General features: G+C 45.4%; 1 protein-coding gene and 1 long non-coding RNA gene across 3 annotated transcripts; one reads left to right on the forward strand and one right to left on the reverse strand.

Moving 5' to 3' along the window:
- The first annotated feature begins 9858 nt into the window (after positions 1 to 9858).
- zdhhc4 (zinc finger DHHC-type containing 4) lies at positions 9859 to 14554 on the forward strand. Of its 2 annotated transcripts, none has more exons than XM_004918049.4 (7): positions 9859 to 9933; positions 10414 to 10566; positions 10854 to 10915; positions 11775 to 11953; positions 12665 to 12790; positions 13071 to 13315; positions 13398 to 14554. In XM_004918049.4, exons 2-7 carry the CDS (start codon positions 10444 to 10446, stop codon positions 13641 to 13643), a joined length of 981 nt encoding a protein of 326 aa, XP_004918106.2. In that variant the 5' UTR covers positions 9859 to 9933; positions 10414 to 10443; the 3' UTR covers positions 13644 to 14554. The 2 variants fall into 2 exon arrangements, with proteins under 2 accessions (XP_004918106.2, XP_002932482.2); XM_002932436.5 differs by lacking the exon at positions 9859 to 9933 and adding an exon at positions 9942 to 10067.
- Positions 11342 to 12703, reverse strand: LOC116407683. Its single transcript, XR_004220498.1, has 2 exons — positions 12650 to 12703; positions 11342 to 11970 (listed from the first exon to the last, which is right to left on the reverse strand). It is a non-coding gene; the product is annotated as an uncharacterized LOC116407683 (long non-coding RNA).
- Positions 14555 to 14964: the final 410 nt, after the last annotated feature.

Raw genomic sequence — 14964 nt, forward strand, 5'->3', positions numbered from 1 at the left:
GAGCAGACAGAAAGAGACTCAGGTATGGCTGGTAATTGGCTGTACCTTAGAAAATAATAAGCTCAGGAGGGAATTACGCTGGGGTTTGAGTTAATCAGGATAAATTGGCTTTGTCCAACAGGAAGTGCCCGTACGCACAACAAACAATAACAGAACAGATGTAAACAATGAGTGGCCTGTTTATACACATAAGAGTGTAAGTTCTTCTGTCTAGAGAAACATAATGTACAATGTAATCACTTAGCCTCCTCAGGCCTAAAATGCTGCTAACTCCTAATTTCAAGGCATAGCAGGATACGGTACCACATCAAATTATCACTGATGATCAGTGATGTTATTAACCTAAACCCACAGCATTACATGGTCCTAATATTTGCAGTGTTTGTATAAAATAACTTAATTGCACAAATATACACAATATTATACACACACTGAAAAAACAAGGTTTGCGCACTAACGTGGCCTTCATGAATCCAATGGCTCTATCTGCATTGCTTACCTGACCCGAGCCCAGAGGGAAAGCAGCCGCAGACAGACCTTACGGTCGCCAGGCCCCTGGCTTTTTGTATCAGTTACATGTGGGTGGCTAAAGAGAAGGCAGTTTCTATAGCAAGCGGTAACATAATAAGCCTCCCTGCTCGTCTGATATTGTGTTGACAGGACAGGTACTAGGGCCCCACTCTGTCACAAAGGAAAGAGAAGAGCCTCCAGCAAGGGCAGAGAATCCCTTCAAGTGTGTTCATCCTTCTGCAGTCCTGGGGTGCTGAACTACAACTCCCAGAACGCTCCGATGTGTCAAGTGTAGCCATCACCCACTAGTGTTAGAACCAGAATACAGACAGGGAAAATGAATAACTTTAAAACCACTGTTAATTAATGGGGTAATTTACCTTTAAACTAGCTTTTAGTATGATATAAACACTGATATTCTGAGACAATTTGCAACTGGTCTTCATTCATGACATTCATGTTTAATGTTTTTTTTTAGTTATTTAGCTTTTTGTTTAGCAACTCACCAGTTTGGTATCTCAGTAGTTATCTGGTTACGGCCTTAAGCTGGCCATACACGCACCGATAATATCGTACGAAACCTCGTTTCGTATGATATTCTGTGCGTGTATGACAAGTCGGCGATAACGCAGGAAGCTGCTGATATCGGTCGACTCGCCGATCGGGCCAGTTAAAAGATTTCGATCGGGCGCCATCGAAGGCGCCCTGCCAAAATCTGCCTTCATTGCTGAATCGGCAGAAGGAGGTAGAAATCCTATTGTTTCTACCTCCTTATCTGCTGTTTCAGCCCTGAAGGTTAGTGGCGGATCTGACCACGAAAGATCATCAGATCGCCACGTGTGTCGCCACCTTTATTTACCCTAGCGACCAGGCAGTGGTTTGAAAGAGAGACAGGAAAATGAATAGAAGGAGGGCTACATAGAAAGATAAGTAAAGGAAGTAACAATAACAATAAAATTGTAGCCTCACAGAGCAATTGTTTTTGCTGCCGGTGTCAGTGACCCCCATTTGGAAGCTGGAAAGTGTCAGAAGAGGAAGGTGAATAATTAAAAACCTATAACAAATAAATAATGACCAAAGTTGCAAGGAATACGTAATTGTTTTTTTCATTGTCAAAAAAAACAGAGATGGATTTCCCCTTTACACAGGATAAATGCCTCATATAAAAAGATATATTTCTCTCAGAATCTTTGACTTTCTGAGGAGAAATTCCCTCATCGCCATGTAAATCACCAAATTAATAGCAATTAGATGCACGCATTAAGCTGAATAATTAGGAGCGCCAGTAATGCGCTGCCTGCGTTTACACTGGTCTCTGAGGAATGTCTCATTAGCTAATGCTAAGGGCGGTAACTGACAACCAGAGGCTCCCTAATAACTGCGCCATCGCTTGAGTCTGCCATTCTGCCAGCAACGGAGGTAATGTAAGAGGAAAGAGACAGTTGACTCTGATGGCCTGGGACATGTACACAGGATGTCGCAAGAATTCCAATACACACAGGCTTCCCATTTCCTATATTATCTTTATTCTATGGCTGTGCAGTACATTACTATAGCTCCCAATACAGATAAAACCTCATTATTTTTGGTGCCACAGGAAGTGCCGAATGTGTACGTCACCACTGTGTGACAGGAAGTGGATCTTTTGTTGCAGCCATTTTGCCAGAGAAGGCTGCAAACATTCCATTATATTTCAGTTGTTCCCTCTCCTAGTCACCCACAGAAACAGGCCTCTCCCACTCCCAATAATTTGCACCTAAATGTATTCTAACCCCTACAACTGAAATGGTTTAAAACCTTCACAAACTTACCTCAGATTCAGACAGGGCCTTAAGAAATCTCGGTCGGACTGAGGTGCCAAGGGCCCAACAGAAATCCTTTGACTGCTTGCCCACTTTCCAATCTATGTCTGCTACTTTTTTCATTCAGTTTCTATTCCTCTATATCACTTCTCCTTACGTATTATCCTCTATGCTTCCCTCCAGTTTCTCTCCTTATTCCCATATAGAAATGGGGAAAGGCTATGATATAGGCATACAAGGCAAATGGTTGGGTGAGCAGGAAGGGCCACTGACACCTGGGCCCACTGGGAGTTTTCCTGGTATCCTGGTGGGCCAGTCCAACACTGGTTAAGGGGCCCTATACAACAAAATGATCAGGCCTTTCCCCCAAGGAATCTAGTTATAAGCCAAAACACATGTTGGTGGGAAGGGACCTAAAGGTTCCAGGTTCTTCATTAAAAAAAACATTTCTAATATACTTATTAATCTATATTATTCATAGATTATTAAAAAACCCATACTATTTTTATAAAAAAACACTATTCCTTGCCTGAAATTCTCCCCCTTCACTACACTACACTAGGGGGCTGATTTACTAAGACACGAATTCAAATCCGAATTGGAAAAATTCAGATTGGAAAACAAACATTTTGCGATTTTTTCGGCGCCTTTACGACTTTTCGGAAATTGTTGCAACTTTTTCGTTACCAATACGATTTTCGCAAAAAACGCAAGTTTTTCGTAGCCATTATGATTCGCTCGTATCTTGTCGCGACTTTTTCGTATTGAGCGCTCGTAAGCGGCGGGCGAAACTTTCAGACTTAGCATGATTTTGGAAGCCTCCCATAGGACTCAATGGCACCCTGCAGCTCCAACCTGGCCCAAGGAAAGTCTCCCATAGGGCTCAGTGGCACTCTGCAGCTCCAACCCGGCCCAAGGAAAGCCTCCCATAGGGCTCAATGGCACTCTGCAGCTCCAACCCGGCCCAAGGAAAGTCTCCCATAGGGCTCAATGGCACTCTGCAGCTCCAACCCGGCCCAAGGAAAGTCTCCCATAGGGCTCAATGGCACTCTGCAGCTCCAACCCGGCCCAAGGAAAGCCTCCCATAGGGCTCAATGGCACTCTGCAGCTCCAACCCGGCCCAAGGAAAGCCTCCCATAGGGCTCAATGGTACTCTGCAGCTCCAACCCGGCCCAAGGAAAGCCTCCCATAGGGCTCAATGGCACTCTGCAGCTCCAACTTGGCCCAAGGAAAGTCTCCCATAGGGCTCAATGGCACTCTGCAGCTCCAACCCGGCCCAAGGAAAGTCTCCCATAGGGCTCAATGGCACTCTGCAGCTCCAACCTGGCCCAAGGAAAGTCTCCCATAGGGCTCAATGGCACTCTGCAGCTCCAACCCGGCCCAAGGAAAGCCTCCCATAGGGCTCAATGGCAGTCTGCAGCTCCAACCTGGCCCAAGGAAAGTCTCCCATAGGGCTCAATGGCACTCTGCAGCTCCAACCCAGCCCAAGGAAAGCCTCCCATAGGGCTCAATGGCACTCTGCAGCTCCAACCCGGCCCAAGGAAAGTCTCCCATAGGGCTCAATGGCACTCTGCAGCTCCAACCCGGCCCAAGGAAAGCCTCCCATAGGGCTCAATGGCACTCTGCAGCTCCAACCCGGCCCAAGGAAAGTCTCCCATAGGGCTCAATGGCACTCTGCAGCTCCAACCCGGCCCAAGGAAAGCCTTCCATAGGGCTCAATGGCACTCTGCAGCTCCAACCCGGCCCAAGGAAAGTCTCCCATAGGGCTCAATGGCACTCTGAAGCTCCAACTCGGCCCAAGGAAAGCCTCCCATAGGACTCAATGGCACTCTGCAGCTCCAACCCGGCCCAAGGAAAGTCTCCCATAGGGCTCAATGGCACTCTGCAGCTCCAACCCGGCCCAAGGAAAGCCTCCCATAGGGCTCAATGGCACTCTGCAGCTCCAACCCGGCCCAAGGAAAGTCTCCCATAGGGCTCAATGGCACTCTGCAGCTCCAACCCGGCCCAAGGAAAGCCTCCCATAGGACTCAATGGCACTCTGCAGCTCCAACCCGGCCCAAGGAAAGTCTCCCATAGGGCTCAATGGCACTCTGCAGCTCCAACCTGGCCCAAGGAAAGTCTCCCATAGGGCTCAATGGCACTCTGCAGCTCCAACCTGGCCCAAGGAAAGTCTCCCATAGGACTCAATGGCACTCTGCAGCTCCAACCCGGCCCAAGGAAAGTCTCCCATAGGGCTCAATGGCACTCTGCAGCTCCAACCCGGCCCAAGGGTCACCATACTGAAGCTTGAATGAATCTGAACGCTACGAAAAAATCGCAACATTTTGCGCAACTTTCGGAATGGCTACGAAAAAGGCGTGACTTTTCGCGCAAGTTTTAACGCTACGAAAAAAATCGCCAGATTTTGAGCAACATTCGGAATGGCAACGAAAAAGTTGCGATAATTTTCCGAAAAATCACCAAATACCGATCATTACGAAAAAAACGCAATCAGACGCATTTGGCCCGTTCGTGGGTAAGTAAATGTACCCCTAGGTCTGATTACTGCTTTAGACGGCACTGGGTGCATTACTAAAAAATAGGGATGCACGGAATCCAGGATTTGGCCAAGATTTGTCCTTTTTCAGCAGGATTCGGCCAAATCCACGCTCCTGGCCGAACTGAATCCGAATCCTAAAAATCACTTGAATTTTTGTCATGTAAACACAGAAGTTGAAAATTTGTATCTCTTCTGTGACCTAATTAGAATATGCTAATTAGGATTCGGATTCAGATTTGGTTTGGTATTTGGCCGGATCTTTTATGAAGGATTTGGGGTTTGCCTGAAACCGAAAAAAGAGGATTCAGTGCATCCCTACTTCAAAACCATCATCAGTACCCAAGTTCTGGATGGCAGGGTTGTTTCTGACCAAGGTTAAACCACAACAGACTTTATTTCAGGCTTCTCACAGGCCAGAAGTATATATATATACACACACAAATGTTTTAGAGTGGAGGACTCTCTCTCTTGTTCATCTCCTTACAGCACGCAGCTTCAGCTTCACCGAGTTGCCACACTGCATCTCCTGTAGGCTCTCCTAACTTATGCCTGAGCGCTCTCAGACTCCTATCTGCCTCATAATTGCCCAGGGCCTCTTCCCCCTCATTCTTACTCCTGCTTTCATGTTTTCCTCTACATAGCTTTCATTACTGCTTATTTTGTCAAAGCAGTTTTAGTCCAGTAGAGTCACACAGAGATTGGATGGCTAAAGTTTGAACCTCCTCTCCATCCCATCCAATCCGCATACAGCTTTACTGGAACTTAAACTTCAGTGACAAAAGAGTGGAGTGTACAGAAAGCTGTGTAGGGCGGGGGGCTCACTGACAGCAGGGGGGCCCGGCTGATCCAAGTAAGTGCAGCACTGCAGGAGCTCCCTTATGCCCCCAAAACACACTGGACCTGTGACAACTGTCCCCCCCAATGGGGGCTTTGGATTCAGGTTTTGTGGCACTGGTGGTAAGACTAGCGGTATGGTCAGGGGTGCAGTTCTGACTCAAATTCAAATTAGTCCCTGGCATTTGAAGTACACAGAGGCCCAAACAGCCCCCACCAGCCCAATAAATAGTGACTGTCTATGGCATCTTACAGCAGCCCCTCTGGCATTTGCCTGAATCTGCAGATTGCCAGTCCATGGCCTGCAGGGGTGTAACAGGAAATGGCCACAATGAATATAAAAAAAGTACCATGACAGGGGGGGCTCTGAGGCTGCAGCAAGAGGGGATCTCGATAGAAAATGTCAGATGAGGCCTCCATTACTAGACACAGGTAAGAATTAGAATGGGTCATTTGTGCTCCATCTAAAAGTGTGATCCCACCAGCTTGCCCCCATATTGCAGACCTCTGTCTAAGTGTTGTAGGCCCAATGTAGAGCTGGCCATACACAGGCTGGCATTAGGTGCTAACTTGTCCACTCCAGATCTCTTCTGTCTATGGGTCTAACATGATGACCACCTATTATCTGGTCGGAGATTACCCAGATGTACAAACCACATATGGCCGCTGATGCAATCCTCTCGTGGCAGATCAGCATAAGCCCCTATTTTATTAACGCAGGGGAAACCCCGGCTACCTCCAGCTCCAAACCAGGCAGCATCCAGCGTCAATCGCTGTTGCTCTAAAAGAATACAGCGCAAACATCACATCAGATTGCCAACTGGCTACAACAGTTTCAACACAATTGTGTCCAATTTGCACGCACATTTGTGCTAAGTTTAACAAACTGGTCAAAATTGCAACTCTCCCTGGTGCTCACTGCTCTTGATTTTACAGGACGCATCCAGCAATGCTCTTAGGTTTCTTTACTTGAAATATTAGGATTTCACTTCAATTCTAATTAGAAATTATCCTTGATATACTTTTAATGGATCTACATAATATTCTTATAGATTAACTCCAGAGCTCTTAAACCTGTTAGCTTTTAGCTTCTCTTATTCCATCTATAATTAATGGTTATATTAGAGGCCATTAAAGGGAATGCCAAATACAAGCAACTTGCCCATCTCCAAGCAGTTCCCAGTACTTCGTCACTTATAGGTTTTTATGGTGAATCACATTTATTTATGACCCTTAAATTCTCTTGAACCTGATGGTTTTATTATACATAAGGGGAGGGGGAACAGTTTAAGATGTAAAGATAGATTTACACATATAAGTGTGAGTTGCCATATTGTTTCCCTGGACTAAAGCATGCTTCCTAAGCAATAATAAGCAGATTGTGGCCATCTGTTTCAGTGAATAATCCAGTGTCTTATGCAGTATAGTAATATTCCAATATATATTTATATATGTGTGTAATTGTAATCATACTGATATGAAATGCATCAGGAATATATTACAATGGGCATGGCCTGGGGGCATTGGGGTTTAGTGCTGAAGATGCAGAGCAAAAAGCTGTGGTTCTGTGAGGCTACAATTTTATTGCTATTATTTTTATTACTTATTGTTTTGCCTAATCTATTTAAGGTTATTCACAAACATGGTCAGTATTTGCCCTACTTCTGTAATCCACGGCAACCAGTCATCATTGAGATTTGAAAGCAATAAGAATAATGACAGCAAACATCTGATTGGCTGCTACGGATAAATAGACTAAGGCAAACTATCCCTTTATTTTTGCACCTGGAAAATCTCCCCCACATGTTGTATGAACCACCCATAAATCCCTGGATGGGCACGACTGCCCTCAAATGCTGCAACCTTTGACAAAAAAACTCAGTACTCAGAATTTGGCACCAGATAATCAGGACTGTACAGCCCAGAGGAACCATCTCCATGGTCCCCACTTGCTTGATTTTCAAATGATCAATCTCCTGAGTGGGTACAAGAACTAGGTCAGTTTTTACAGTAAGTGCATTTGACCCCTAGGCCCCACCATTCTAGGGGCAGCTTGGTGGAATAATAATATTGTGTTGTTTAATAGGAGTTAGATATTTTTAGGATATACACCAGGGAAGTCCAAGATATACACCAGGGAAGTCCAACCTGCAGCAAAGGTTGGAATTAAAAATTTACCAGCAATTGGCAGTAAATTTGTAATACACCATGAATCCTTTCCTTCCCTGACCCTCTCTGCTCAAGAATTACCCCTGGGATAAACCCAGACTCGCCTATACTGCTCCACCCTTTTCTCCGCCCCGTGTAACACCCCGCCTGCTCCCCTGACCCAAAGACCATTGTAATAGTATGTAGCTCACTTTAGTTGACAGTGCTGCTACTGGTGCCCTTATGGCTACTTCTGGCGCTAACAGGAGTCCTGAGCCCCCACTTACTATGGGCGTAACAGGGAGTCTTCACTCTAAATGGCGTGCCTCCACCCAGGGGTTATGTTGCGGGACTGTAACTCCCACCCTGGGACCTGATATTATACTGTAGCCTTGCCAGGGACTCCACACAACTCCCGGCACCTTGCCCCTCCCTGGGGGTAGCTGCTTACCGGTGGGTAGGTGATCCCTGATCCAGGAATGAGCCGAACACACAGACTATGATGAATAAGATGAATGTCTTTATTTGGGCAGAACCTCTCCAGGAGTGGCATACATTTGACAGGGCATATACTCCTCAGCTTCACCTTAAGAGAACCTCCCTCCTGTTGGGTAACCTACGGCACTCCCGCCAAATGATCCCTTCTTGGTGCTCCCCCCGGTACTCACGCCAAGAGACCCTCTCTTAGGGCTCTCCCCGGGAACTCTCACCAGGCTGACCCACCTCCAGGACTCACCCCGGTGACACTGTGTGCCCTGCACTCCAGCAGATGTATTGCTGGGGGGTCTTAACCCCACTACCACTCCTGGGGGGGCAATATCCACCCATTCTAGCTTAGCACCTACATGTCACTCCTGGAGCCACCTATCACCAGAACTGACTATCTAATAACTGAGCCTGTTGTACTCCTCTACTCAGAGGCAGTCCCAGGCCTAAGACCCACAGCACATGGCTGCATCCCTTTATATAACCTTGCACCCTGTGGCTGTAACCCGAACTGCAGGGATACTCCTTGTTAACTACTAATATCCCAGACCATACCAAGTGTCCCATTAACCAGTACCACCCTGGGGCCTGCTCTAGGGGTATCCATCCTATGGGGCCCATTTTTGGCAAACCCCTACAAGTAAAAAAAAGATGCCAACCCCACATGCAACCTCCAATCCAACTGTTCTTAAATGGCAGGACAGGAATGCCGGACGTAGTAATTCAGCAATATATGGATGGCTTAAGGCTGGACAGCCTTGATACAGACATTTTTCCCCTCACACACTGCATCCCCAGTATTCCTGCATTGCTAAGACCCAGCCTGCTATCTATCTATCTATCTATCTATCTATCTATCTATCTATCCTCTATCTATCTATCTATCTATCATCTATCTATCTATCTATCTATCTATCTATCTATCTATCTATCTATCTATCTATCTATCTATATTTCTTAGAGAAATTATGTTGGCTGACAGGCCAGGCTAAACTCATGCACATTGTGCCCAAACATCACTATTCACTTCAACAGGAAAAAGGTGCAGCTGTGTGCGCCAGATGCTTCCATCAAGTCTGCTCCACCTCCAGACTGCAGGTAGGGTAGCCACCAGGCTGGTATTTTACCACCACGCTTGATGTTATTAATAGGGAAAAATTAGACAAATACATAGGAAGACAGGTATTTTTGTTTCCAAAAAAGGTGGCAACCCTACTTACAGACTAACCTAACTAATTTGTCCCTGGTTTGGCAAACTGACCAGACATTAGTTCTTAGAGTCTCCCATGAAAAAATAACATAATTATTGAAACTGAGGGCTGACATAACACAATACAATGGTTATAACCAATGACCCCTTTTAGGGAAATTTTCGTACAGCACAAAGGTAACGAAATATATATAAATTAGTGTTGCTAATACCGTAATGAATCATGAGCAGACAGTCATCTATATTTCTCTAGCGCTTCAGTTTAAAGCTGCAGAAAAAAAATGTCCTGAGGCGGCCACCGTACAAGTGTACTCCCATCTCGGTGAGGAAGCGGCTACAGTTTTCTGGAGTATGTTCCGGGTGTAGCAACATGGCGGCGCCCAGATACTAGTACTGTGTATTGGGTGGGTGATTGCTTCCTGCTCGTTATATTCACGTAGTGATGTTCCCACTCAGTTGCTGTTCTGCTGTTCTGCTGTTCTGAGCCACTTTAAAGGGTCGGCTGCAAGCAGGGATCCCCAACCTGGGCTGCAGCTTGGTGTGTGCGAGAGTTGTAGTTCAACGGGTTAAGAAATTGTGCTTAAACTGAACTGTTGCTAAGGTTTATCAGATCTGTCTTTAATGAATACTGTACTTTAACTTGTAATTGTATTAATCATATATTGTCAAATTCCAGAGCTGCTGCTTAATGCATTCCTCAGATAGTTCCCTCCATCTCCACCTTTCACTGGGTGATATAGTAGAGGAAGCAGACAGGGAAATCCAGGGGTGCAGAGAAAGCAGTGTGCCCCCTATTATAGTATGTAAGGCTATTACAGGACCTGATAAAGGTCTGAGACTTTTATATACGTTGTAGATCACTTTACTTGCCCTTTATGTCATAGGATTGCCCCAAAGGGACTGATCTGTGAAGGATGGACTTTCTCTGGCTTTTCCTCACCTATGTGACTTTCCTCATCGTGGGCATCTTTGCTTTCTGCTTCCTTTCGGAAAGATCCAGGACCAGTCTGGACAGAGCGTTACACAGAGCCGGCGCCGTGAGTGGTTTTACAGCACTTAGTTCTCTCTCAACAGCAGCCCTCTGCCATAGGCTTCTTTAGGTCAGATACCGACCTGATGAAGTCTGTGCTTGAAATGTGTACCTAGGTGTTGTGGGTCGGGGATCACAAGGGGACAGAAGGAACACCTGGAGCCTCTGCAGCAATTTTAGTGGAAAATGTATTTTCTTTTTAGTTTTTCACTGTATGTGCCACCTAATGGTAAAATCTGTTAATATTCTCTCATCATGGAATGATCCGGCAATGAGCTGCCTCCTGTATTGCAGATTCTCTCCCTTGTGTTACCCGCTTGGCTGCCGAGACGCTACAAGAGCTGCTTCCAAACAAGGTCTGTGTGTCCCTGTCTGGGTCAAAATTCTTATTATTTACATGTAAATATAAAGTCATTTAGATTTCCTCATTGCTTTATTTCAGTGCTTTGATAGGGCCCAGACTCACAATGGGTTTTGCCAAAGCATCAGTCCATGTATGGGGCCATCAGGAGGGCCTGGCCGACCAATATGTGGCAGGCAGAAAATGCCAGATTGTTAATGTGCTCCTCTGGGTCTCAAGCTATCGGACCAGCCCTTTAAACTGAGTTTATGGGGTCTTTGGGAAGTGCATGCCGGCCTATATCTAGCCCAAAATTGTCAAAATATTTATTAGGCGAGTCCTTATCCAACAGGTCTGTATAGGCCCCCTGTATGATCAGGGCCAGTGATTGGATCCGCCCAATTAGCCATTAACACACACTTTTCTAGATGAGTGGATCTCATGGTGTATAACTTGCTTTAATCAATACATGCCAGACAAGAGAAGCTTAACCATAACTTTAACAAGTACAACCAGACCCAGGCCATTTAAAAAAAAAAAAAAAAAAACAAAAAACCCAGAAAAAACCTTGATGGAAACATCTGCAATTTACATTGATTATTTTTTTTCTTTTGTTTCCAAGATACAATTTTGGACAATTATAAATTGCTAATATAATACATTTTGTAACAGCGCCACCTGGTGTTTTTTTGCCCAACTGGCAAGAGTCATCTGCTGTTTCTCCAGTCGGTATACAGTGGGAGTGAGGCCAGACCTGGTTTAGTTTAGGATGGGGGTTGTCATTTTTTTCAGTTCAAGCTCCCCCCTTTTTGGTCCAGCCTTTGATCAGTCCCCTTCAGCTCATAACAAGGTTACAGATATTGTTTCCCCAACAGGAATGGAGCCTTTGTCATCCTGCACTTGATTTTAGACATCCTGGTGTTTGCCGAATACAGTTGGGAAGTGCTCGGCTACTGCCTGGAGCTGGAAATAAGCCGGCCCTTTATTTTCCTGCCGTACATCTGCATTTCAGTGAACCTCTACTTTTTCTACCGATGCTGTGCCGCAGACCCAGGTATAGAAGCATGGGTTCTTGGGAAGAAATAGGAATTCAGAATAAGATTCTTATAAATCACCCAGTAGTCTGGGATGTAACTATAAAGAAAACTATAGAGGGGCCCATTGGTCACACAGAGACTTTCCCATGACACTTAGCAACTGCCACAGGTGACTCTTGCTGCTAAACTTCCACAGTGCTACTAGTCACATGGGAATTTGATTGCATTAGGGTACCTGCCAGTGCAGCAAGCATTCCTGCCAATCAGCAACAATCCCTTGGGGGCTCATAACTGCTGTCTGCTCATAGGGCAAGCCCCTTGTAACTGATGTGGCCAGGTCCTACTAAGTGGCATCCAGCTGCATTGGGAGACTCAGTTGCAGTAGAGATCTGTGCGGCTTTTTTTTTTTTAGACCCGCTGTACCCACTTCTCCACTTTCTTTATCCCTATGCAAGTCCATCCGACCTGCTTCCGCAGTAAGCGCCATGCCAACCAAAAGTGACATCACATGCCGATCGTTTTTACATTGTTAACAGTACATTCGTTACCCTCTTAAATGGCCATCCCACTGCAGCTAAAGTAAATTCCAGCCCCGACTGCTTGTAATTTGGACCCAGCCTAAAATTCCAACTAACTTTATTACATTCCTGCCAGTAGTGGGTGGGGATAGGCAACTTGGCTCCCAGGATATCGCTAGGACTCATTTTCCTTACCATTTAATGTTACAGGGATTGTGAACAAGAAGAACGAGGCATCCTACGTACAGCTCTATGAATATGACTGCATCCTGTTCCACCCTGAGCAGCAATGTCCAACCTGCCAGATAACAAAGCCAGCCCGGTCCAAGCACTGCAGTAAGAGGATTTAACGTTAACATTTTTTTTTCCAGTTAGCAAGATGATAGGAGTTTTACAGGGCTGATATAAAGGCTTTTAAACAGCGCCACCTGCTGGCCAGTTGGTAAAAATTTAAATTACCCAGAAAAGTAATGCTGCCAGCAGTGTTGCTATGAAAAAGTGATTTTTTTTTTTTAATAATTTCCATCCCAAAATTTCCATGTGTAGATAGGACAAGGGGAATTAAAGGCAATATTATTCAGTAGTGTTGTTTTGACCAGCTGCCCTTGTCTTGCAGGAGTATGCGGCTGCTGCATTCACAGATTTGACCATCACTGCGTTTGGGTGAATAACTGCATCGGTGGTTTAAATATCCGATATTTCCTGATCTACTTAATCAGCCTGACTCTCACTGCTGTCTCCTTGGCTGCAGTCATTATGGCATTCCTCCTGAAGGTGGTGCTGCTCTCTCACATGATGTCGGCAGCCTATATCGATCCTGAAGGGCACGAGCAAATGGTGAACATTGCTTTTATTATTCAGGTAAGGTGAATTGAGCTCAGTAGCAGCGCCAGTACATTCTGCCCTCACCCTATACTTACTGGTATTATTCTTGCCTACCCAGCACCTTTTCCTGACCTTCCCCCGTATTGTGTTCACGTTGGGGTTCCTGGGCATCCTGGTGCTGCTCCTTGGAGGATACAGTTCCTTCCTATTGTACTTGTGCCTTAGCAACCAGACCACCAATGAGTGGCACAAGCAGAAGGGGAGGAGCCTAGCCCTTGACTCACGGAAAGGATATTCTAAAGGACTTTGGGGAAACATTCAAGAAATATTCCAGCCCCCTATTTGTCACAAGAAGGACAGATAAAAGGGAATATCTGCCTCAGATCTACGGGAAGATTCTATAGGATAGACACAAGCTGCCAAAAAGAACGGTTATGGCTAAAGGGAGAAGCTACGAACCATACTGACAAGGAAGGGATCAGATAGTAAAATCCAATCAGGTTATTTAGTGTGAATCTATTTTCCTATTGAGAGCCACACCCCATACAGTGCCCAATAAGGAGAGCTAACGGCCAAGTCTTGGTACCTATACACATTTCTAGTCTTAAAAGAATCCAGTGAGAGTGGGAGCAGCCAGACCAGTGATGAGGGACACAGTTTGACAGCTTAAAGCAGGGCTGCCCCCCTGGAAAGGCTTGGGCTGAGGGTCAATGGGGGGGGGCACAGCCCATTTGCTCTCTGGGGACATATTGAAATGAATATGGCCTTGCTGGCTTGGAACTACAGCCGAATGCCTGATACACCCATATTATGAGCTAAGAGGGGTCTGACCAAAAGTTGGACATTCAACTGCAAAAAGCTGACCCCCCCTTCTTTTAGGGCCAGCGCACGCAACAAATTGTGGTGCAAACAAAGAATTTTGTATTTATTCTGACCTCAGCAGTTTTTAAAAATGCGCACACAGACTAATTCTTTTGGCGCACATAGCTGAGAGGGAATAAGAGGGAATCCGTCCAGCCCAAGCCCTGGGTGCCTATCTAGCAGAGAGACATGAATGGGCTGGATTCACTGACGGCTGAGGCATCTGTAGCCGTGCCATTTTCCATGGATTTTTGAGACTGTTTTCTCTGCAGAATCTGTCAGATACTCATTTTTTAGAATTTAAGGGCTGGGCTAAAAAGTATTTAGTAAGTACTTAAAATATGTATAAAGTGTTTAACTGAGTTGTGTGAAGAAATATAATCTGTCGAAAAAAATAAAGTTCCTATAAAATACTGTGGTGGGTGGACAGTCCCCTTTATGTTTATAGGGTAGTTTTAGTGACCTGTATAACTCAGCCTGCAGCCTTGTGCCTTTATATGGTCACAGAACCCCTCAGTAACTTCTAATATCCTTATCATTTACAGTAGGGGGTACATTATACCGTATAATACATGAGTGATACACAGAGTTCCCTGTATAACTCAGCCTGCAGCCTTGTGCCTTTATATGGGCACAGAACCCTCAGTGACTGCTAATATCCTTATCATTTACAGTAGGGGGTACATTATTCCTTATAATACATGAGTGATACTCAGAGTTCCCTGTATAACTCAGCCTGCAGCCTTGTGCCTTTATATGGGCACAGAACCCCTCAGTGACTGCTAATATCCTTATCATTTACAGTAGGGGGTACATTATCCCTT

This window comes from Xenopus tropicalis, chromosome 9 (genome assembly GCF_000004195.4).
Source record: "Xenopus tropicalis strain Nigerian chromosome 9, UCB_Xtro_10.0, whole genome shotgun sequence".
In the NCBI taxonomy this organism is placed as follows: Eukaryota; Metazoa; Chordata; class Amphibia; order Anura; family Pipidae; genus Xenopus; species Xenopus tropicalis.

Bases quoted from the DNA above. Each gene is read 5' to 3' on its own strand.
- zdhhc4 (XM_004918049.4), top strand. From the start codon at position 10,444: ATGGACTTTCTCTGGCTTTTCCTCACCTATGTGACTTTCCTCATCGTG. The intron at 10,916-11,774 runs GTCTGTGTGTCC...TTTCCCCAACAG, and splicing joins AAGAGCTGCTTCCAAACAAG to GAATGGAGCCTTTGTCATCC. The intron at 12,791-13,070 runs GTAAGAGGATTT...CTTGTCTTGCAG, and splicing joins AGCCCGGTCCAAGCACTGCA to GAGTATGCGGCTGCTGCATT.